Below are 22,650 nucleotides of genomic sequence, written 5' to 3' on the forward strand. Positions count from 1 at the left end.
TTTACTAGAGTCCTGCATGCAGGTCAGACAGGCTCCTGCACCCTGGCCCCTGGCCCCTGCCCCGACACTGAAACTGTTACATGGCAGATTGTTTTGTAACAGTTTTTCTACTCTCGCCCAATGAGAACAGCTGGCCGGCATCACATGACACAACTTTTACGTAAGAGTTTTTTTTTCTCCTCCGACGTTCCATTGAGAATAATATCGGTACTTCCTGGACTGGAGCATGACCGTGCAGTGTAGTCAGGACTTCCCAGCAGCAGACGCAAACATGAATGGCAGTGGGGGTATTGACCAGATAGACACTACATAGGTGAGGGGATAGACTTCAGACAACATTGTGGACATGGGGACAGAGAGTGAGAGTATGCTGCAGCTTGCTGCGGAGGCTTTCCAGTCTAAAAACTTCGACCTGGCAGCGGATATCTACGAGTGCCAGCTAGCGGGACTCGGAGAACCAGGGAGCCGGCAGGAGCTGATGGTAAAGCGGGCTGACGCGCTCGCCTTCGGGGGCCAATTCACCGAAGCTTTCGATGTGTACCGACAAGCCTCTGAGATAGAGAGACTGGGACCTGTTCACCTGGACAACCTCGTAGAGTACCTGTCGGGTATTATCAGGAGGCAAGACGGGGGTGACAGTCAAAACAGGAACCCGAGGAGACCGGAGGCAGCTGGATGCCCGGTTGGTGCTACAGGTTTCGGGTACGAAGACTTCTCCTGCCGGATATGTCTGAGCTTTCTGTTCGAGCCTGTGACTCTGCCGTGCGGACACTGCTTCTGTAAAAAGTGTCTGGAGAGGGAGAGGAAGGAGAGGGAGCGGCCGGTGATGTGTAAGGAGTGCAGGGACAGCTCCAGAGTAGCCGACGTCCAGAGTTACAGGGTCAATGTGGTTCTCAGCAACCTGCTGGCCAAGTGGTTCCCGTCCCCGCACCAGGCCGGCCGGCTGAGGCGGGAGGGCAACGGACTGTACGCCGAGAGGAAGATGGAAGCAGCGCTGGAGAAATATAACCAAGCCATATCGATAGGTAGGTCACTGAACGATTTACTCTTATTTTTCTGCGAAACTTTGGTCATTATAGAGTGGCTTTACTGCCTTTAACGTTGTAAGACAACTGCGTGTACATATTTGTTGCTACTTTAACTTAATGTTTTTACTCTAAAGTGTTAAAGGTTTATGCTACATAATAGCATGCCATGTGACTTGTCATGAAACCACAATGAAACACTGTTATAACATGACTTAGTTTCACAGGTGTGTTATATAGGCTACTCTGTTTGGCACCCTCCGCAGTAGTTAGCTGCCTCTGCTGGCATCTGAGAGCCATAGCGCCATGTGTTGGATAACAGGGTTATGTAGGCTGGGCTAGTGGACCAAACATTGCGTAAACACGTAACCCGCCTCTCTCAGCTCCCTCATTGTGTAACGTCAAACAATGATTCAGGCAAATGTAGGTCAAGGGTATTATTTCAGGTCACCACTAGGGACACTAATGCTCACAGCGGTACCAGAGGTATTATATAGGCAGAGGTGGTGTGGTGTTGTAACAGGTGATCTGTGATCTGCAGGCCGGGATCAGACTTAAACTATGTTTTCAGGCAGTTATTAATTAGGACCCATAGTCTGGAATGAAGTTTACCTCTTAAGATATCTATGTCCCACATACACACACACACACACTATATACTGCTTCCTATGATTGATGTAGCAATTTAAATAGATTCTGCAAAAAAAAAAAGCTGGATAAAGTGAATTTAATTGAGTTTAGTTGAATAGGTTGTAACAGACTCTGTGGCACTCGTTAGTATACTTGACTACTGAAATGGAGCGTCAGAGGTCTTTCATGACTGGGATACTTGACCTGACCTCGTTTGACTTCACTGCGTTGTGCTGCCGCAGCTCAGTCACTTAACACGCTGGTTGTGTAAGTTTAAAGTTACTTGTTTCACTGACAGTCGAATCCTCTGAGAGGCGTACCAGAGTTCCCCCTGGCCGGTCGGCTGGCAGCTGATAGACGCACCAGTTTGAATTGCGTAAGGATTTTTCAGCTACACCAAAATCTCTCTGTCTGTACACTGGGTCACCTCCAGTAGAGCATTTATCTGCCAGCTGCTGCAGGGGAGCTGCTCAAACACCAACAATTGACTGTTGTTGAGCTGGGTAGCTCCCACAGCAATAGAATGGGATTGTCCTGGGCTGTCTCCAGGTCTTTAGTGTGCACCAGGATGTTATTCAAAGTGATAATGATTAACAAAGAATGATATAACTGTCTTATTTTGGAAGGACCAGCTTCAAACTGCAGTGACTTGCAGAACTGGCCTGTAGTGGATGTTGATCTTTGATCCTGAAAGGCTGCCTCTTTATCTGCATCATTCTGGCTCATTTTTGGTTATTAACTAAAGGCACAGAAGTCACTTTAGTTAAGCAAGAACACTTAACTAAAGAATTTGCGCAAATTAGGTTGTTAGCTGAATCTCAGCAAAGCAAAAAAAAAAGGGGGTAGCGCTTGTTGTACTTGCAGAATCTGTTGTGTAAATAACCTTATTTATCACTATATTTTATGGAAATATATTTTATGTCCTTGAACAAGGTCAAGTCGCCTGTATACTGTTTGTACTGTTTGTACTCGTCCCCACAGGGTTAACCTCGTATTTAGGGTTAAGACATAGTTTCAGAGTTAAATTTAGAGTTGGATCTAGGTTAAGATTAGGCTAAGGGTTGTGTTTAAGCATGCAGCAGTTAGGCAGAGCCTCCAGGGAATTAACGCAAGTCAGTACAATGTCCTCAGAGTTATAATTAGCTCAGGTGTGTGTAACAAAGCAGCTTTGTTGAAAATAAGTACTGTACAGTAGGTTCTGTGCTAAACAATGGTTCTTCTGTCCTACCTTTACAAATATGGTGCCTGATGCTGCATGTGCATTTACATCTACAACCTGTAGGTCACCTAAAATCTTCGTAATTATCATGTAGAATAATCCCTTTTGCTCGGGGCGTCTCCCACACTTCCATTTCTGTTTGGAGGGATTTACTACCCTTGCCTGTACAAAAGCCATGAAAATATTTCCTTGTGATTTGCATAGGGCTAACTGCGGCATTTGCATTAGTTTTTATAGTTATGAAACCTGGAATGTGGGTGACCTTGATAGTGCTGCATGGTTTTCTAAGGCAGCACTTTTTTATATAACATGTTTTGTAATGAGGAAACTTAAATCCATTTTAAACATTCCTTCTTTCATGTCACTTGGAACCTTATATCACCAGTAAATTCAGCTTTCTAACACATAAGAAAATAAACAAGTCGTGGCCATGCATTTGTTTTAAAATTCTGCAGTTTGTTGTGAAACCGTTGCCTCAGTATAGGGGTCATGAATGTTACTGAGTATGTAAAGGTTTGAAGCTGAAGGAAAAAGTGTTGAAACAATTAGTCGCATAATTGATTAGTTGATTGACAGAGTACTTATTTACAACTACTTTTGATAATAGATTCATTGTTAAAGTAATTTTTTTTGCAAAAATGCCAAAAATTCATTGGTTCCAGCTGCTCAAATGCGATAATCCTATGCTTTTCTCTGTTATTGTAAATTGAATATCTTTGGGTTTAATTTAAAGACATTGCTCTTGGAAATTGTGATGAATGTTTTTCACTGTTCATCAATAATGAAGAAAAGTTGTTGCAGCCCTTTTGTATTGTAACACTAACAATCTAACTATGGTTGTTAGTAACAACTACATAACTAACTGACTGTCCCTCCTCTCCTCCTCAGCACCCACGGACCACATACTGTTCAGCAATCGCTCCCAGATCCACTCCAGTCTGAAACACTATGAAAAGGCTCTGAGAGATGCTGAGATGGCCTGCAGACTCATGCCTCACTGGTCCAAGGTATGGCAGACAAATTGTGGCTTTGTTCAGAATTCTAAAAAAAATCATGTTAAAATCAGTTTATGTTAGTAAAATGTAAAATTCTCATCCAGATAAGCAATACATCTTCCTCCTGCCTACAGGGTCATGTTCGTAAAGCCCAGGCCCTGGTGTCGTTGGGCAGGACGGAGGAAGCTCTGAGAGAGTACCTGGTCTGTCTGTCATTAGAGCCTGACTGTAGACTGGCCAAGACTGAGGCTCACAAGGTAAACCCAACATTAGTATTGTAGTGGACACCCACAGATTGATAGTTAAAATATATTTAGAATATCTGTCACCCCTCAAAAGAACTTATTTTCATATAGCTCAAATCAGTGTTAGAAAGTTTTACTATATAACAGCTTAAAACTACTTGGCAAATAAAAATGCAGCACCTTTGTGTACATTTCAATAGTGGCAGCCTGCACACAAGTCATACAGCAACTACACTGCACATTATAAAAGCAATGATACCCAAGAGAGCAAAGAAGACATGACAATTAGCATCGGGAATTGATATATCACCATAAATGCATGTGGAATTATAAGACTACAGAATAATGACATCATTGTCTGTTGTCTTCTCTCAGCTCCTCAGTGATCTCCTGGCTCCAGTTACAGATCAGGTCCCTGAACACATCTCAGACTACTCCAATATACTGTCTTTGAGAGTACACATCAAGAACCACGTAAGAGATGCTCCACCTCTGGTAGTCAGCAGTTTGAACATTGAGAGTGCATGAGGTTTCATTATCCTCTCCTTCCATCCTTTTCCTTCTCTCAGACCCTTAGTCCCAGCTTGCTGTCATCAGAGTCCAGTCTTGCCTCCACTCCGCCTGCACCTGAGTGGTCAGAGGGCAGTGAGGTCAAAGGTCAGGGAAAGCCTGAGGTCAGGAGGCTGGACCACTGTTGCCTCCTCAAACGGAAACGGAGGAGCACAGTGGAGGAGGGAGGACAGGAGAGGAGCGACGATCACAAGAGAGCCAAGCCCGGTGAGCTTTTGGAGTTTGTGCACAAACATGCATGCTGCCAAGCAACACGTGCACGCTCCCTCCATTTGCAGCATTTGTGTCTTATTTTTTATTTGATAATCTCTCCATTTAGAGCTAGCAGAGCAGACTGATTCATTGAGTTCTGTGGTTGGTGACGTCATGGACCCGACAGATCTGGAGTGTTCTCTTTGTATGAGGTGAGATTTGCTTTACAGCTTGCTTCAGACCTAAAACTTTATAACAGTCATGCAATAAATCAAGTAGGAGTTGTGTAACATGTGCTAAATATCCCCTGACAGTTATATGTGATATACAGTAGCTTTTAGGGCATCAATATACAGAATTACAGCCTGTTAGGAGGGAATAAAAAAAGAGTCTGTGTCTTGGCTAGTAGCCTGTGTGGGACTGCAGACATTAACACCAACAGACCTGAACTTTGTATTTTTACATTGTACAATGTAATTGTACACTGTGAAATCATACGTTATATATAATGAATATATACATTTTCATAATCAATTAATCATTTCAGTCATTTCAGGCAATAACAGTGAAACAAAATGCTGAACATTTTTTGGTTTCAGCTTCTCAAATGTGAGGGTTTGAGCCGTGTGCCGTGTGTGTGATTGTGCAGTGTTTAATGTTTGTGTGTTTCCCACCCAGACTTTTCTATGAGCCAGTGACGACGCCATGCGGTCACACTTTCTGTCTTCAGTGTCTGAAGAGATGTCTGGACCACAACCCAAAGTGTCCACTCTGTAAAGAAGAGCTGTCTGAGGTATGTGGTGTAATACTCCCCTATAGTGTTATAACATACATCGGTCCATAAGGCACCATTCAGTGTGATCTAAACTGAATCCAGTAGGGATGCACTGATCCAACTTTTTCTCTGCCGATACCAATTCCGATAACCAGTGCTCTCTTTTCCCCAAAGTTAAAATCTGTGTAACTCACTGGGGTAATTTTTATGTAAGGTAACATGATGCCAGCGATTGCTATGGAACTAAAAACAGAGTTGGTGGCCTGCCATGACAGTAATGAATGTAACTGATACTGGAAATGCTGAATTTTATTATGACATTGACGCAGAAACTGAGTTTAATTTGGATCGGTTATGTGATGGCCGATACCCGATCACTTAATAAGGTCACTATCTGGGGCAGTATAGATCTGGTATATCGGATTGGTGCATCCCTAGAGTCCAGAGTCAAGCACAGAATAAGATGATGTTATGGGACAAATATGGAGCCGGCCTTAACATGGATATCGTTCAAAAACTGTGTGAGCCAAACTCAATCTCTCTACTATAAACTGTAAACATATTTCTGATATATCCTCTGTCTGTATCTCTCTCCAGTACCTAGTCCAGAGGCAGTACTGTAAGACAGTATTAATGGAGAACCTGATATCTAAGTATCTTCCCTCTGAGCTCATTGAAAGACAGAAAATCCATCAGGATGAGATGGCTGAGCTCTCCAAGTAAGTTTGTGTCCTCTTCTCCACTGTCTTATTATCTGGTTTTACTTGTTCTTTATGCTCTATTTTTTCTGTTTTCTCTTCTCTTGTCAAATCTAAACTCCTCATAGGTTATGGCTTGTGTTTGAGTATCTGTGACTGACATAGGGCTATGGCTTAGTGGCTTAGTGGTAGAGCAGGTCGGCCACCAAACGGAAGGTCGGCAGTTCAATCCCGGCTTCCCCCAGCCCACATGTCCACATGTCAAAGTGTCAGTGCAAGACTGTACCTTTGGTGTGTTTAATGATTAGTTACTTTGATGATCAGTGCCATCTGTGTGTGAGTGTTTATGTAGTTGCAGCGCTTTGAGTAGTCAGAAAGACTAGAAAGGTGCTATATAAGTACAGTCCATTTACTATCTGTGTGAATATCCTCTTCTGTTGTTTGACCTACTGTAGATGACACACTGACCTCTTAGCGTGCGTCACATCAGGCATCAAGTATCACTTTCCTGGAGACTGGAACAAACTTGTGTCTCTAATAAATAACATCTCTTAAACTGGAGCAAAACTGATTCACTCTCTTGAAGGTCCGCTGTGATTAATGGTGCAGACTGGTGCCCAGTTGTTATGGAATTGTAGATGTTAAAAAATTCTGTTTTTGTGAGCATTTTAAGGACTTGATTGAAAGTTCATTCTTGACCTTGAAAACAGAAAATAAATGTTCTATTTCCTTGTACCATGACTGATGTTCACCACATTAAACATATTCTCCTTTATTCTTGTCTCTCTTCAGTCTTAACGAGAATGTGCCTATATTTGTGTGCACCATGGCCTTCCCCACTGTGCCGTGTCCTCTCCATATCTTCGAGCCCTGCTACAGGCTGATGATTCGCCGATGCATGGAGACGGGAACCAACTGCTTTGGCATGTGTCTGGGAGACAACCTCAAAGGGTCAGTGCTAGCACAGTACCTGTGTGCGCTTGGTTATGCATTTAATACATGAGTGTCAGAGAATGTATCCAGGAAGTGTAACATTGGGCCCTCTTCCTCCTCCTGTCTCTAGGTTTGCAGACTACGGGTGCCTGTTGGAGATCCGCGATGTGAAGTTCTTCTCCGACGGCCGTTCAGTTGTGGACACCATCGGCAAACGGAGGTTTAAAGTCATTCAGCACAGGGAGAGGGATGGATACAACACAGCTGATATAGAGTACCTGGAGGATGTTAAGGTATGAGGGGATGGAAGGTGTGGGCGGAGGGAGGGAGAAAGAAAAGAGGGATGGTGGGATGGAGAAGTGATGGCTTGATAGAGAATTACCCAAAGATGTTATAGCTCAAAAGGTGTGTGTGTGTATTTGTGTGTGTAGGTTGAGGGTGTGGCACAGCTTGAGCTGCAGTCTCTGCACGATACGGTGTATGACCAGGCCCTGGTGTGGGTCAACTCCCTGAAGGTCGAGCAGAAGGAACGCATTGAAGGACACTTTGGACCCATGCCTGGGAAAGACTCTGTACTTCAGGTACACACACACACACACAATTTACAAAGTTACAAGTCACACTACTTTATTTATCCTCCTTTCATGTCTCTTATGTTCCTTTCAAAATTGCATTTTCATATGATGGGAATATGGGGAGTTTTTCAGAAATCAATCATGATTTTATTAGTTGAAACCTTAATGTATACTGACTAGGGTATGGTCAGTATACAATGTATAGGATTGAGGACCCAAATGCAGACACTGAGGCAGGTCGAAGATAACTAACTCAATGTGCAAATTAACAGGCTTACAGTCAGACATGAGAAGGCAGTCCAAACAAGCAAACAAATGCAGAGGGGCAAGACAGGCAGGCAGGTCAAAACACTGGTAGCAGAACAGGTATAGCTGGCTTGACTGCAAATGGACAATAGGACAAACTGGCAAAGGGAAAGGGCTGGTGAGCTGGTTATATATACTAAAGGACTGATGAGATAATGAGAGGCAGGGGTGTCAGCAGTTGGGGATGATTTTGGAATGTGAACAGGTGAGTTGGTGGATGTGGGTGACCAGGATTGGTGGGTCCGAGGGCATCTGGTGGACAGGTGGAGAATGTCAGGTCAGGAAAGTTCTTCAGAAATGCATGGGATTGGGGGAAGTAAGGGGGACAGAGGGGCAGACTGAGCAAAATAAAAACAACTGAGGCAGCCGTCATGATGTGTGTTGTTAAATACAGATGCATCAGTACATGGAAAACATAATCTTAAAGGAAAATTGCGGTATTTTTCAACTTGGGTCTCAACAATTGTGGTTATTTCTGACTATGGATCATGCTAACTTTGCACACACCACCTCCATTTTAGAGATTCAGGAGATGTGACTCCGGCAAAACAACATATACAGGACAAGACTTCCCAATAAATTTCAGTTTAATATAAATTATTTCAAACACTTGTCTGTAAGTAAACACAGAAATTAGCCTCCCTGATTTAAGCTAACTGCATGGATCTACTTCTGGGGCAACTTGCCAGTTAACCAAACTAGCTGTAAACTAGCTATAAAAATATTTACGTAACACAAGGATGAGTTGGAAAGCGCTGTTTCCCAAGTCGCGTTTCCCAAATCCCCAAAACAGAGGTAGCGATTGCAAAGTTAGCACAACCCATAGTCAGACAGCCACAATTATCATAATTAGACCCAAGTTAAAATACACCAGACTTTTCCTTTAAAGTTATTTCTACTTTATTTTGTATTTAAAACCCTCTAACTGTGTCTCCTCCTTTCCCTTCCTCCTTCAGGCCAGTCCTAACGGTCCCTCATGGTGTTGGTGGTTACTAGCCGTTCTTCCGTTAGAAGGCCGAGCCCAGCTGCCATTCCTGGCCCTCACCTCTCTGAAAGATCGTCTCAGCGGCATTCGCAAGGTGCTACTCTTCATGGCCCACAGCAGGCACCGGTGACATGCTCTTGACACCTGGTATATGCAGTAACCCTCCTCCAAAGCAGCAGTTGACCTGTTGTTCTTCCTTTTGATGCACAAAGAAGTGATGCTGATGTTGCACTTTCCCTGTTGTAGCATCGTCCCATTCAGAAAGCATCGCCGGACTCCATCTACACATCAACAGCAAACTTTAAATAAAAAAGCAGCAACAACGATGATATAGTTCTGAATGAATAGCTATCTTCCATGCGTAATATTCTCTTCACACCATACAGAAAACTAAGCTATGTTCAGACAGGAGGGAAGTGTGATTTCTTAGGATGACTGTTATTTCAATTTTCAAGTGACAACATGGCATGTCACTGTACAATGCTAATGCACACATGCTGTTCTTGTCTAACATCTCCATGTGTACAGCAACAAGCTGTTGTGCTGATATGTCTTCATTTGTCCAGGTTCCACTGTTGCCTTTCTGGCCCTTCTCCATTTTTGTAGTTCTCTGCTCTTCCTCTTGCATACATGTTGCGTGTGGAATGCTTTGCAGTCTGATATGAGTAATTTCTCCAAAAGAGTGAGCTGCCTGTCTGAACATAGCTTTAAAGCAAAGACAAAGCAAATTCCCCAGTTCAGAATCATACAAATCCATCTACTGGAAGTGGCAACTGCCGTTAATTCAACCAATCAGTGTCCTCATACTGTATGTCTTTAAATGTGCATATAAATTCTGCAAGAGACCAAACAATGACTTTTTGTGTAAATGCACTCACTACAGCTGAGTGAATAATGATAAAAATACTATTTAGATATGATTAATTGCAGTGATTGAAACTTCTGGGAAATTTACTCATCTGCGGATTGAAATATCTGTAAATGATATGCCCATTACTAAGTGTAGACATTTACAGATAAACCAATGTATTTTTTCTATGGCCACCTTTACATAACTTTAACAATAATTATTTTGTGACAGCTATTCTGTCTTCCTTCCTTGCTCGCTTCCTTTCATTTCTGTCTGTGTCTGACCCTACATCCTGCAGCTGAATAACAACAGACTGAACATTAACATTGACCTGCTTTAAGGCTCCTGTTCTTGTGTTTTATTCATCCATATTTTGTTTCTATTTGTTGGATTTTTTTTTTTCATTATTTATTTTGTCATTATTTATGCATGCAGTGACATTGTTTACATTTCACAGAAAGAGATGCTGAGCTGCTCACTTTCCAAAGGCTTTTTTTAAACTTAACATTTGACCCCAAACATCAGCGATAATACCCTGGTAACTGCAGGGTATTATTACTGTAAAAAACACAACCAAGAGGGGGGTAACGACTTTGAGTCAACATGGCTGCCACTGAAAACTGCGCAGGACAAACTCTGACAACTCCAGTTAAGGGCAGATTCTCTCCCACACCACCTATTTTTAGATCACTGGTGACCCAAATTTATTTAATATTTTTATTGGCTGGTTACAATCCAAGTTATATGTTGACTTAAACGTATTTGGATTCTCTCGCTGTCAGCAGCCTCTCGATAGCTGAGATACTTGTAACTCTTACAGGCATAAAGAGAGCCTGTCAGTAATGCAGAAAGCAGTGGAATCATTCTAAACAACATCTGGATTTGTGATGCAATTATGTCCTAAGTGTATTTATTCAGTATTTATTCTGACTTATTTTGCACTTCCACTTTAAGTAAGGGAAAGAAGCCTCAGGATATGTATGTCCACTATTAATACTTTTGATTACCACAGAATAAAGTTAAATCTTCTGGTGGTTAAATGGTGGCAAAGGGTCCCTAAGTGTAAGCCTATTTGCATCTCCTAGCAGGCCAACACAACTACAAAAGATCTCCATTCATATGAGTTTGACTGATGTATGCTATGAGTAAAGGCCAGTGCCTTCTAACCACAGAATAACATGGTGTGGAACATCTTTACATGTTGAGTAGTACACACCAGGTTCATTTTAAGGTTTTCATTTTTCATCATTCATCATTTTTCCCCTTTATGGAAATTTGTCCATTCAAAACGTGATTTTCACAGAAAGGAAATAAGTATAAATGGCAATAAAACAAAAGAAACCCGTTTTGAGAATACCAACAAAAGTATTGTAGCGAAATATGTTGATTGAAAAATATTGAGGCCTTGCTGATGTCTGTGACATGACTGTTTTTACATGGCAAAAGCTAATCTCTGGAAAACGCAAGAGATTGTTGAATCTTTTATTTTATATACATGTGTTTGATTTTACATGTTTCTATGTCAATCGGGTTCTTTGTATTTTATAATTTTCTTCGCTCACTGGTGTATTTGTCTTTCTTTATTTAATGTGTAATAGTACAGGGAGTGTCCTGTCAAATCATCCACATTTATTATTTTGTACTGAAAGGGCCAAAGCCATGTGATGCTGTAAAATGGAGAAACTGATAAAGTGTAAAACCACAACCTTTTGATATTTTCCCCATAATAATATTGTATTGATGCATTATTTGAGTTTTCACCGCAGTTGTTAAATTCTGTTGGAAGACGCTTTTCTTAAGAGGCATTTGTACTAACGAATTACTACTGGTAACTGTAGGGTATTGAAAAAACAAAATTTGTTTCAACTCTCTCTCCACCATGCATAAAGTAATTGCCCCAGTAATGTTTGCTAATATCGTAACTGGTAACCACTAAGAAGCTATGATGAGTTAGCTCAAACTGGGCAGGAAAGGGAAACGCCATTAGTCAGTATATAATCACACCTCCAGTGTAAAAGCATATCACATAGATATTTCAGGTTCAGAGACAACTGTATTTCCTGATAGACGTGAAGAGGTTGAGGTAAAGGGAAAATCCATTTAAAATTAAATCACATATGCTATTCCTATTACTTTTTTACGATTTCTGATCATGAGCAAAAGTTCCAAACAAAACAGTAAAAACTCCCTTGATGAACGAGTTCATCATTGACAGCAAGGCCTCTTGATGTTTTGTCTGTAGATACGTCACATTTTTTCATTTCTAATTTGGGTTTTTGAGATCAGATAAGTTGAAACATGACACCAAAATGGACTTTGGCTTAAAACGGATATCTGTGATTTATTGTTCATCTGTGACAGCAGTTCTAGTGCCTTAAGTTGGACTTTTTCATTTTGATGTATAAACTGCAATGGCAACTATGGTATGTTTTGTGCGACAACTTGGGGTTCCTTAAATAACATCTTAAGATAATCACATGTTTTGTCCCATTTCTTTGACACGGATCCCACCCTGACCACTGAAGGGATGTTATCCAAAACATTTTTAGTATCAAATACTCACCCCCGACAGCAGCAGTCGTCAGTTTGAATTCATCTCATCCGCTGTAACTGACAGTATTTGATTTTCTTCCCACGGTACAATTAGAATACATTGTACTTGTTCTCTGTTAACCATGAAACTGAAAACTTTTAACAGCTATGCTAAGCTAAGCTAACCATCTGCGGGCTGTAGATTTCCCAAAACGTTGAACTATGCTTTAATTAGACTTTAATTGGATGTGTAAGATTTCTTGGAACCAGATTATATTACGGATGGTTAACTTTAATTGGAGTCATGTTTATAACAATGCTAGTCACTTATCTCAGCACAAACAACTCCACCATAGTCCAGGTTCTGTGGGATTTCATTGACTTTTTCCCACAATGGCAAACAACCCACTTCCTCCCCTGCATTCCGGGTTGACTCATATTAATAAGAGTAATTACCGCGACTCCAATTGCTACTATTTTTGTGCTTTTTAAATATGGAAATGGGAGAATATTCTCATCACTGATGAGATTCCATATGTTTGGATTATCAAAGAGATGATTTCAGAAGAGAAGGTGTTAATTAGGAAACAGCACAGGCTGTAAGCCATGACCCAGTTGGAACGTGAACACAGTGGCATTTGTCTTGGTATTGAATCCTTAAAGTTCAGGGTGGGTTTAAGCTGCTGTTGCAGCTTGATGGACTGACTGGCACTGACACCAACCTTTCATCTGTGCTTTTTACTGATGGGTTAACAGAGCATCCCAGAGTTGCCCACAAACACACTTCCTGTCAACTGTAGGTTTGTGCTCGGAAATGACTTGTGATTGCAAGGCCTCCAGTTTGTTCAGTGGCAAACAATGCAGATGTAGAAGAAGTTGGATCTTTTTGATCTTTTGTTATCCAGCTATGCAAAAACAGTAGGATGGTGGATTACTGCCCATCGATATCTTGACCTTTCAGAATTCAATCATTGACCTTTTGAAGAAGTGTAACTACCTCTGCCATCCTCCTAGAGCACTTCCACAAAGAGAGAGGGAAAAAATATGCTTCTTCCTGTTGTTGTTTTCCCGTCATTGTTGTTTAATCGGTGTTGAAAGTGTAATTTGAGAGTCTAAACAAATAATGTATATCATCAGTGCCCCCAAAATTTACTTATTTTCAAATTTGTGCCCATGTTGCACTGTCTTCATCAACACTTCACACACATTAGGTCACTCCTCAACTAAAACTGCAAAGCTGTAAAGTCAAAGGTTTCTATGTATTTGATACTGCTTCCAAATATTTGAACTATTTGAAGGAGCACTTCATTTATCTTACCTGGCAAATTGAACAGCTTCTTGGAAACAAAGTGTACGAGCTCTTCTGTTTAAGTGAGTTCACTAAAACTGATATAACATTCTCGCTTTGCTAACTATTTGCCATCTAAAAATCTTCGCGTCTTAAAAAACTTTGCCAAGCGCTCCTCATATTTTCAAATATTTGCATTGACTTCAGTTTCTACATCGCCTGCTTCTTTCGAAGGTTGTTAATCTCCTGTAGAACTCCGCGCCTATAAATGTGTCCGGGGGAATTCGCACAAGATGAATGTATGTGTGTCTTGACATCTCTCTGATGTTTTCCATACATGTCTGTTTTTGATAGTAAAACTTTAGTATGCATTACATTTGCAAAAGTACAGTCTGAAGCTACAACTTGTGAATAAACCCAAAGGGTTGTGTTCTTGATCCTGCATGGGATTCTGAACACACTGGACTGGATGAGAGTCTGGCGTCTCCTTTGTTGCTGTTCTTCAGGGCTGGCTGAGTTTCTTAGAAAGTTACATCACTGAGTTTGGGTTGAGTAATTCATAATATGAGTCAAACCCTTCAATGTCATCTGAACTCTTTCAAAGCACAATAGTCTGTAAGGTGAGTGATGTGGGAGGTAGTAAATGTGTTTTACTGAACAGCAACTGTAGTTTCAGAAGGCTTTACAAAAAGAAACAAAAACAAACTTTCACACATTAGATACTGTAAAAGGATTGATACCACTCATGTTTGTACGATAAATATTAAGCTACAGCCAATGGTTAGCCTAGCTTAGCATAAAGACTGGACAACTAGCCTTGCTCTAAAGGTGACAAAATCCACTTACTATCGCCTCTACACCTCACTAATTAACACGTTATATCTTGTTTGTTTAATCTGTACAAAAACTGCTGGTCGTTATGCTAAGCTGAGCTCACCAAGCTTTCATATTTAATGCACAGACATGAGAGTGGTATCAATCTTCTCTGCTAACTCTTGGCAAGAAAGCGAATAAGCGTATTTCCAAAAAAGTAGAACAATTTCTTTGAAACTAATAGTATTTTCCTGTGTCTGCAAATTGATAACTGATTTTTGATCACTTTTTACTAGCTTACAACTGCTATTTATGCTAATAGATTAGTGATGATCTTTTTACATTTAATTTCTTACTCCTAGTTAATTTTGACATGTGGTTAACTAACAGTTACAGTTTTAGTAAGGAGTTTTACTCACAAATTACTTAAAACTTATGTGACCAACTGTGTGATTTTAACCTCCTAAGATCCACTTTTCTTTACTGTAATTTCCCCCTAAGTAGCTTTACGGTTGGAAAATGAATCTTATTCCCTTTGTCTGACTGTTCTGGCTCTTCATTGAAGCTGTATGATGTTTACACTGAGTGAAGTATTCAAATCCAACACACTTTTATGGCTGCACCATTCCATTAACAAATTCTACATACAACATATTTGGTATCATTGGAATCTCTGCTGTAATTTGAAATGAAGTTATGTGGGTTTGAACAATGTTTAGCTGCACAGTATGTGCCTTTAATGGCTGTCCTGACAGTGGACAGTGGGATTAGAGACGTTACAAAATGTAGTTGCAGAGTGGAAGAGAGGATGCATGACGTGGTGTAACATTTCAAGTAGAGTGAGGTTAAGTTGGATAAATGCAACACTGGTTCACATGTTGGCAATGTGACAAGAGTTGTTGTATTTCACAAATATTTCCTGCTTTATCAGTAAGATAACAACTCACATTAAGGGTTTTAGAGTGGAGTTACTCTTCATCAACATTTAGCAGTCAGCAGAGGGTAGGCTGAATAAAACGCTGTGGGTTTGGAGGTTATAGCCAAAGCCTACGGTTGATACAGTAAATCTGCACTACCGCTCATAAAACCAGTTTCGGTCAATAAAACATTCCTCTGAAGTAAACAGTCTCTAGAGAAAAGTCTGCAAACTACTGATGGATGCAGATTCAAGCAGAATAGTTTGTAGAGAAAGAGGAAGGTGGGGTGGAGGGTGGTGGGAGGCAGAATAAACAAGTGTGAGAAGCCAAGAAAAGACTGTGGAAGAGAACAAAAGACACTTAGAGAGAGAAAACAAGCAAGAGAGAGAATGTGTGAAGGAAATCTTACATGTGGATGTGTGTGTGTGTGTGTGTGTGTGTGTGTGTGTGTGTGTGTGTGTGTGGGTGGGTGGGTGAGGGGGTGTTCAAACTTTTGGGACTAAAACCAGGGAAAGTGACAGCTTGTTTTCACACATACATATGTCTCCAATATATGTCTCCAATATGTTTGAGCTGCACACTCACAGAAAAAATACACAGACAGTTAATGTGCAGCTGAAGGACAGAGATACACAGAGAGAGAGAGAGGGGGGGGAAGCGGGACAGACAGGAAGACAGTTTATGCAAGCAATGCAAATGTAGGTCACTTCGTCAGAGTTAGAAACTTACAAAGACAAAAGGTATTAGAGAAAGAGAGATGGAGGGCAAATGTAATGATACATGTAGGAAAGAGCAGTGTCTCCTTCCCTTCCTGGCTCACTCTTTGTAGCTCTTCAGTATAATTACACTGCAGATTAGCAAATTTAGCTTGCTGCAGTCCTATAAGGACTCTCATAGGTTTGAAGGCGTACTTATGCCAATCCCAGTGCCTCTAAATATAGAGGCATAGAAGCTTTAATGAGGCCAGCGTATTGCATACTGTAAATGTCTGTCATCAAATCCTCTACTTTGTGTATAGGATCTATCCTGTTTATGCAAATCACTGCTCACCATGGACTAGACTCATTCAAGTGCACAGGTCGGTCTTCATGGATTGACACGTTGATAATCACCCAAGCACAAGCCAATATAAATTGAGACTTTCAGTCAAGTGGTCATCATGTGTTAAGCATCACAGTAAAGAACAGCAACAACATTCCTCCACAACCTGAACAGTTCATTTAATACTGTGACCTCATAATAACACTCATGTAGCATTCTTATTAGCCACTCTAGCAGCGTGACTATGGATGGCAATGTCAATCTGTCGGTCAGTCCACCACGGTGGTCCAGACTGAAATATCTCAACTACTGGATGGATTGCCATGAAATTTTGTACAGACATTCATGGTCCCCAGAGGATAAATAACTTTGGTAATGCCCCGACTTTTCATCTAGTGCCATCAGGTCAAAATTCCTTTTTTGTCCAGTACTTTTGGTTATGACTAAACACCTGCAAAACTATGGCATCCCCAACAGCTTCAGCTGTACTTTGGGTTAAGTGTTAGTTAGCAAATGTTAGCATGCTAACATGCTAAACTAAGATTGTGGACATGGTAAACATTACCTGTTAAACATTAGCATGTTAACATTGTCATTGTGAGCATGTTAGCATGCTGGTGTTAGCATTTAGCTCAAAGCACTACTGTGTCTAAATACAGCCTCGCAGAGTTACTTGCGTGGCTGTTGACACTTAGTCTTGTTTAAATGAATAGCATTAGAGAATCACCCAAAAGTTTGTGAGTGACTTTATTAGTGAGTCGCCCAATAACTGGCTTCATTTTTCTGAAATTTGCTTTGACTTCAAAAGGTAAGAGGAGGGAGAATATTTCAAAATAAAACAGGAAACATCGATAGAAAACATGAACCACGACTAAGAGGCAGAGCAGGACATGACAGTAAACATGATAATGTTCTCATCGATTACACAGTTCTTAAATATCTCACTGGAAACATAGTGATGGCAAGAGAGGTCCGTTTTTCCTTTAAACCCACCCGTGTTGTCGTTGTTGTGTCGTTGTTGTGTTAATTGAAATTCACTGTCACAGTGGTGATCAAGTACTCAGCTGTAATGTCACTGGAAACAATGACAGTTTGAGAATCCGACCTCACCCAGTCCAGGGTCACTCCAGTTCGTACACAGAGGTTGGGCAAGTCTGACCAAACCCCAAAGCATGCAGAGTGTGTGTGTCTATTTTGCTGTTGTGTTTCCTGTGAAAGTCCAGCTTGTCCTCTGCTGCCAAAGAGATGTTGCGTCGTCTCATGTCCAAAAAAGAAAAAAAAAAAAGAGACAACACATTGAAGCTTTTGCAACCTATCTGACAGCAAATGAGACAGCCATGTAGCTTTAAATGTCTACTTCAAACTGAAAACAGACAGTACTTTAAGCTTTCAGCTACTTTGCTGTTTGTATCAGGTTCTTAAAGCTGCACTAATCAATATTTTTATATAAGCGATGGATCACATGACTACTTGTAAGTGTAGTAATGAAGCCACAGAGAATCACCTGACTCTGCAGTAACCTTCAGCTGTACGGAGATGTGTAGAAAGCTGCAGGGCGTTTTAGTGTCTTTCAGCTCATTGTTTTGGTTTTACAGCCGGCGTCTGTAGGCTGCTATTTATGTTCAGTCTCACCGCTCTCATCAGCGTTGTTTCAAGCAGCAGAAGGCAGCTGTTTTCAGTGAAAAAGTCTAAGTCACTTAGGAGTTGGTAGAGACCAAAACAGCTAAGCAAGCAGAGCAGGTCAGAAACTCTAAATGTCGCTCTGTATCTGCTGAATGAGTAAAAGCTCTTTGCTAACACATTAGCCAACTTTATAAGGTGATAATATGCAAGTGTTGTGTTTACAGCTTGTTTCCGTTGCCCTTACGTGGCCAAAAATAATTTTGCCAACCACAGTATTTACAAGTACAGTGGATGATTCATATTATCTGTTTAAACTCATTCCTTTAGGCAGAGACGTGTCATTTAATGTCAGATGCAGATACTATCAGACATGGGAGTGGTTTAGCATTCAAGTGATTTCAACACAGAATTCTGAGAACTGTTAACTACTTTTAACATTAACAAGATTTTTTTCACAGCAGGATTATTAGCTTTTTTTTGGTCTGTCTTTTAAAGTTTCTGTGATCTCTTACAGATTTTAATACCTCCCCCTCCTTGTCTCCTCACCTCTGTGCTACTGATTCCTGCCAAGTTGGTTGGTTATATAACCTGTAAATGAGAAGGTCAGCACCCAGCAGTCATCGCTATGGATACTTGGCACGGACACACACACATCATACATCTTGGCTGGTCCAGTTTGGAGCTGCATGTATGTGTGTGTGTGTGTGTGTGTGTGTGTGTGTGTGTGTGAGATAGTGCATGTATCAGAAGTAGGGCAGCAGTAGCGTTACCTAACTCACCCAGAAAAGACATCTGGGGAGTTTAAGCAGCCCTCTCGCTGATTACAGCTTCCTGTATGTGCGCGCACACACACACACACACACACACTAACATAGACCATGAATCATACACATGCAAACATTGGCTCATGTTGTGCACACACTGATGCACTGCAAACACACACAAACATTTGGCTCCAATTCTGGCCACACACAAGGAGAAAGTCACATACACACAACACACATGGGCATGCTGTGTACATGCCAAGACTGTACAGTGAGCGTTCAAGACACTCTGTTTGGTGATGGGGAATTTATTCAAAGTACTGTAAATCATCAGTTTAAACTGATTTCAGTGTCAGTATCATTTATTATATTATGAAATTAGTTTTAGTTAGTGCTCCGTATCATAAATTCAAATGAAGATGTAAATTCTGTCCAGTGAAAGTGAGACACTAGTTAAAAGTAGTAAAATAAGTCTCTGTTTTAGGTTGATTAGATTTATTATCAATTATTAGCTTAAAGCTTGAGGTGCTTCAATGAAAGTAACTTTTCTTTATAGTAACTTAAGAATTTAGAGTGTCGTTTAAAGGGACCCACACTGATTTTAAACATGAAGGTCAGTTCACTCATAGGGAGTACTACTGAGCCTGTGAAGACAGTTGTATAATGTTTTCTGTGACTCTGGAGGAGCTTTCTGAAGTCTAACAAATAACCCTTATGATGTCATCATGGTTATCTTGGCTTGGGCTCGGAGACTACACATTTTTTAATAGAAAGCCTGCGATACAACTGAGGTGTGGAGTTTAAAAGACATGGCATTTACCAGTCATGGAGGGTCTAATGAATACATCAAAGTGCATTATGGGAAATGTAGGAGCCAGCATTTTTTAAGCTTGACCCATATGGGGGGGGCTAAAAGTCAGGATTTCTCCATCTCTGCAGCTTTAATTTTGACCTTTTTTTAATCTGTCACTTGTGAGTACCCTTTCTTTGTGGAAGTACAATACAATAAATCGCTGGAGTTTTAAAAAGGAACTTTAACAGGACATTACGCTGTTTTGGGGAAAGAAACAGTGTCCAAAAAATGTTTTTTCAGTTAACTGTTGAATTGAGCTGTTATTTCAGTTTACACTTCCAGGGATGACATTTTGGTTGGGAAATAATGAATGAATGAATCCTTTATTTATTTGCCTAACAGTAGTGAAATTAAATATATTGATATTAAAAAATACTGAAATCAGCCTATAAAATATCCATGAAGTGCTAGTTTTTAAATTGTAGAATGTTAACTCTCCCGAAGTTGCCAAAATTCCTAGAAAAAATACAGAGGAGTTGACCTCCGTCTCTTTAGTGGTAGCTACGACCATCATTAGCATCTATGCTAGAAAGAATGAACAGAAATACTGATATTATCACTATAAAATATATTATTTTCGCCTAGAAAGTATCAGGTCCAGACACTCATGTGGGTTAAAAAATTCAAAACGCTTTACTTGGAGACATACGAGACTTCCATGCTGATGTTTTCTGAGTGCTCTACACAATTATTTATCGTGCATTAAAACTTATTTTGACTTTCACATCCAAATGGCTGGACTTGCTTGTGAAATGGTAAATGGCTGCGTTTATATAGGGCCCAAGGACACTTCGACATGTGAACAGAAGGAGCTGGGGATCGAACCCCCAACCCTGCGATCAGTGGACGCCTCCAGAGCCACAGCTGCCCTGTTTTATACTTTAAGAAAAACACATTTCCTTTATAATTCCACTGCAGAAACTGTACATGAACAAACAGACAAATAACAACAACAACAAAAACCCCCCAGAAAAAGTGATTTCATTTACTTCACATTTTATGTACAAGACAAATTCTCAAAAGGCAATAGAAAATAAAACAAAATGCATAAAACATATAGTTACTGTGAGATAGATAAGATTTAATGGATACAAAGAAAACTTTCAGCCGCGAAACTTGCTTTCCTTTAGTGATGCTTTGCATCCTGCAGCAAATCAATCTCCAAGTAAATTAGCGGTATATTAATTTTGGTTTCATTTACAATGGAAAATGTTTCATAACCCGCAGCACAACAACACAATGATGCACTGAAAAGTATTAAAAACACATGAAAGTCAATGTGATGAGCGTTTTCCTTGATTCCTGAACAGATGACTTTTTGGAGATAGCAGGTTTATGTAGGGTGCTGATAGATACTCTGTAGTTATTTATTCAAAATATCAGAAGAGAAAATTAAAAATATAATTTGCATTGACAACCTGGAACATATTGGACACACTGAGCACTCGCTAACACAACAAACATCATTAGTTTAGTGTCTGTGGATTATGTTACAAGAAATATATTTGTCTAAAGAACCCGATACACAGACAGCAGTTTGAGGAACCGTGGATCAGCAAATTTTACCAAAACTCATGACCAGCAGCAGTCAGTTCAGCAAATTCTTCTCCAGCTTAACTTGGATGTAATACCGTTTTACTCTCAGGTCACAATATTTTCCACATTCCTCAAAATGTGAGCATGTATCACAGCCTTAAAATAAAACACACACACACACACACACACACACACACACACACACACACTGAGGCTGACAGTCTAACCAACTTTCTGTGAATAAAGTATCCTCGTTATAAAATAATGTCTCTTTCTTCCCTTCCCTGAAATGTTTAGTGATATCGAATGGAGTCATCTAAATTACTTTAGATAAAAATTAATATTTACTGCTGTTAGACTACAGGTATTTTCTCTCATTCAGGCATCTTATAAACATACTAAGTATGTATTGAAAAAAATATGGATCCACTTCAAGTAAGACACGTTAACTTTTGTGGTCCTATCCTGTCATTTAGAAAACATGAATGTACAACATAAGGACGTAAAGAAAGAAAGAGGTCATCTGAGCCTGTCTTTAGCTGTGATTGGAGGGTTTGTACCAATCCGAAGACTTAAGCCAGGGTAGAAACCAGGAAGTAAGAAAACAACAGAAAACAACAACTCTTTGTGTGCAAATGCATTCTGGTCCATCCAGACTCTCTGCCCCTTTCAAATCTGACCCACTTGGGTCTTTTTTGAGCCAGCTTGGGCTCGTGTACTAGACCTTACTGAAACATGTGCCTGTCACTGGACGATCTGGGGCATCTCGCTCCAGGCTTTGGCCTTCTTCTTGGCCAGGGCCATCCAAGGCGGCTCGTCCTGAGGCAATGCTGGGGGAGGCAGGCCTCGCTGGGAGGACGGGGTCTGGCTGGAAAGCCCTGGAGCTCTTGAACCAGACTTTTCCAGGGCGGTTCTCGATGAAAAAGGAGGGGCGGTAAGTGTTGTGCTCTGGGGCTGGGGTGTCTTGGGTGAGGTGGCAGTTTTGGAGAGAGATGGCGGGCTTGTGCAAGAGGGAGATTTTTGGGGAACAGGAACCGGGGTAGGTGGTGACAGGGATCTTTGGGGTGGGTTAGGTTGGGGCGGGTGTTTCGCAGTGGCAGGGGGAACCTGGGGTTTTGGAGGGACAGGGCAGGGGAGCGACAGGGATTTAGGAGGTTGGGATGGCACTGGAGTTGGAGGAGAGAGAGCCCTCCTGGCCTCCTTTTCTAAAGACGCTGAAGGCTTACTGATCTCCAACGGACTCACTGAAGAAAAGAAAAAAAAAAAATAGAAACATACACACATG

The 22,650-nt window shown here is 40.8% G+C and overlaps 2 protein-coding genes across 6 annotated transcripts in view; one reads left to right on the forward strand and one right to left on the reverse strand.

Moving 5' to 3' along the window:
- The first annotated feature begins 173 nt into the window (after positions 1–173).
- On the forward strand, positions 174–14,288 carry LOC122879855 (LON peptidase N-terminal domain and RING finger protein 3-like). Its single transcript, XM_044204342.1, has 12 exons — positions 174–1,025; positions 3,763–3,881; positions 4,004–4,126; positions 4,490–4,588; positions 4,684–4,891; positions 5,004–5,088; positions 5,555–5,669; positions 6,249–6,370; positions 7,142–7,300; positions 7,413–7,575; positions 7,714–7,863; positions 9,120–14,288. The coding sequence occupies exons 1-12, from the start codon at positions 347–349 to the stop codon at positions 9,276–9,278; spliced, it is 2,181 nt and encodes a 726-aa protein (XP_044060277.1). The 5' UTR covers positions 174–346; the 3' UTR covers positions 9,279–14,288.
- Positions 14,289–20,800: 6,512 nt separating this feature from the next.
- Positions 20,801–22,650, reverse strand: part of zgc:66433 (uncharacterized protein LOC321250 homolog) — a 49,727-nt gene continuing 47,877 nt past the window's right edge. For all 5 annotated transcript variants that reach the window (XM_044204339.1, XM_044204340.1, XM_044204337.1 and 2 more), the window contains one exon: positions 20,801–22,609. In XM_044204339.1, coding sequence (XP_044060274.1) covers positions 22,110–22,609 — 500 coding nt within the window. In that variant the 3' untranslated portion in view covers positions 20,801–22,109. The remainder of the gene's footprint in view (positions 22,610–22,650) is intronic.

This window comes from Siniperca chuatsi, linkage group LG8, assembly GCF_020085105.1.
Source record: "Siniperca chuatsi isolate FFG_IHB_CAS linkage group LG8, ASM2008510v1, whole genome shotgun sequence".
NCBI classification, from domain to species: Eukaryota; Metazoa; Chordata; class Actinopteri; order Centrarchiformes; family Sinipercidae; genus Siniperca; species Siniperca chuatsi.

Excerpts from the sequence above, each read along its gene's own strand:
- LOC122879855 (XM_044204342.1), top strand. The coding sequence starts at position 347 with ATGGGGACAGAGAGTGAGAGTATGCTGCAGCTTGCTGCGGAGGCTTTC. Across the intron at positions 4,127-4,489 it reads CCAAGACTGAGGCTCACAAG|CTCCTCAGTGATCTCCTGGC; the intron begins GTAAACCCAACA and ends GTCTTCTCTCAG. Across the intron at positions 4,892-5,003 it reads TCACAAGAGAGCCAAGCCCG|AGCTAGCAGAGCAGACTGAT; the intron begins GTGAGCTTTTGG and ends CTCTCCATTTAG.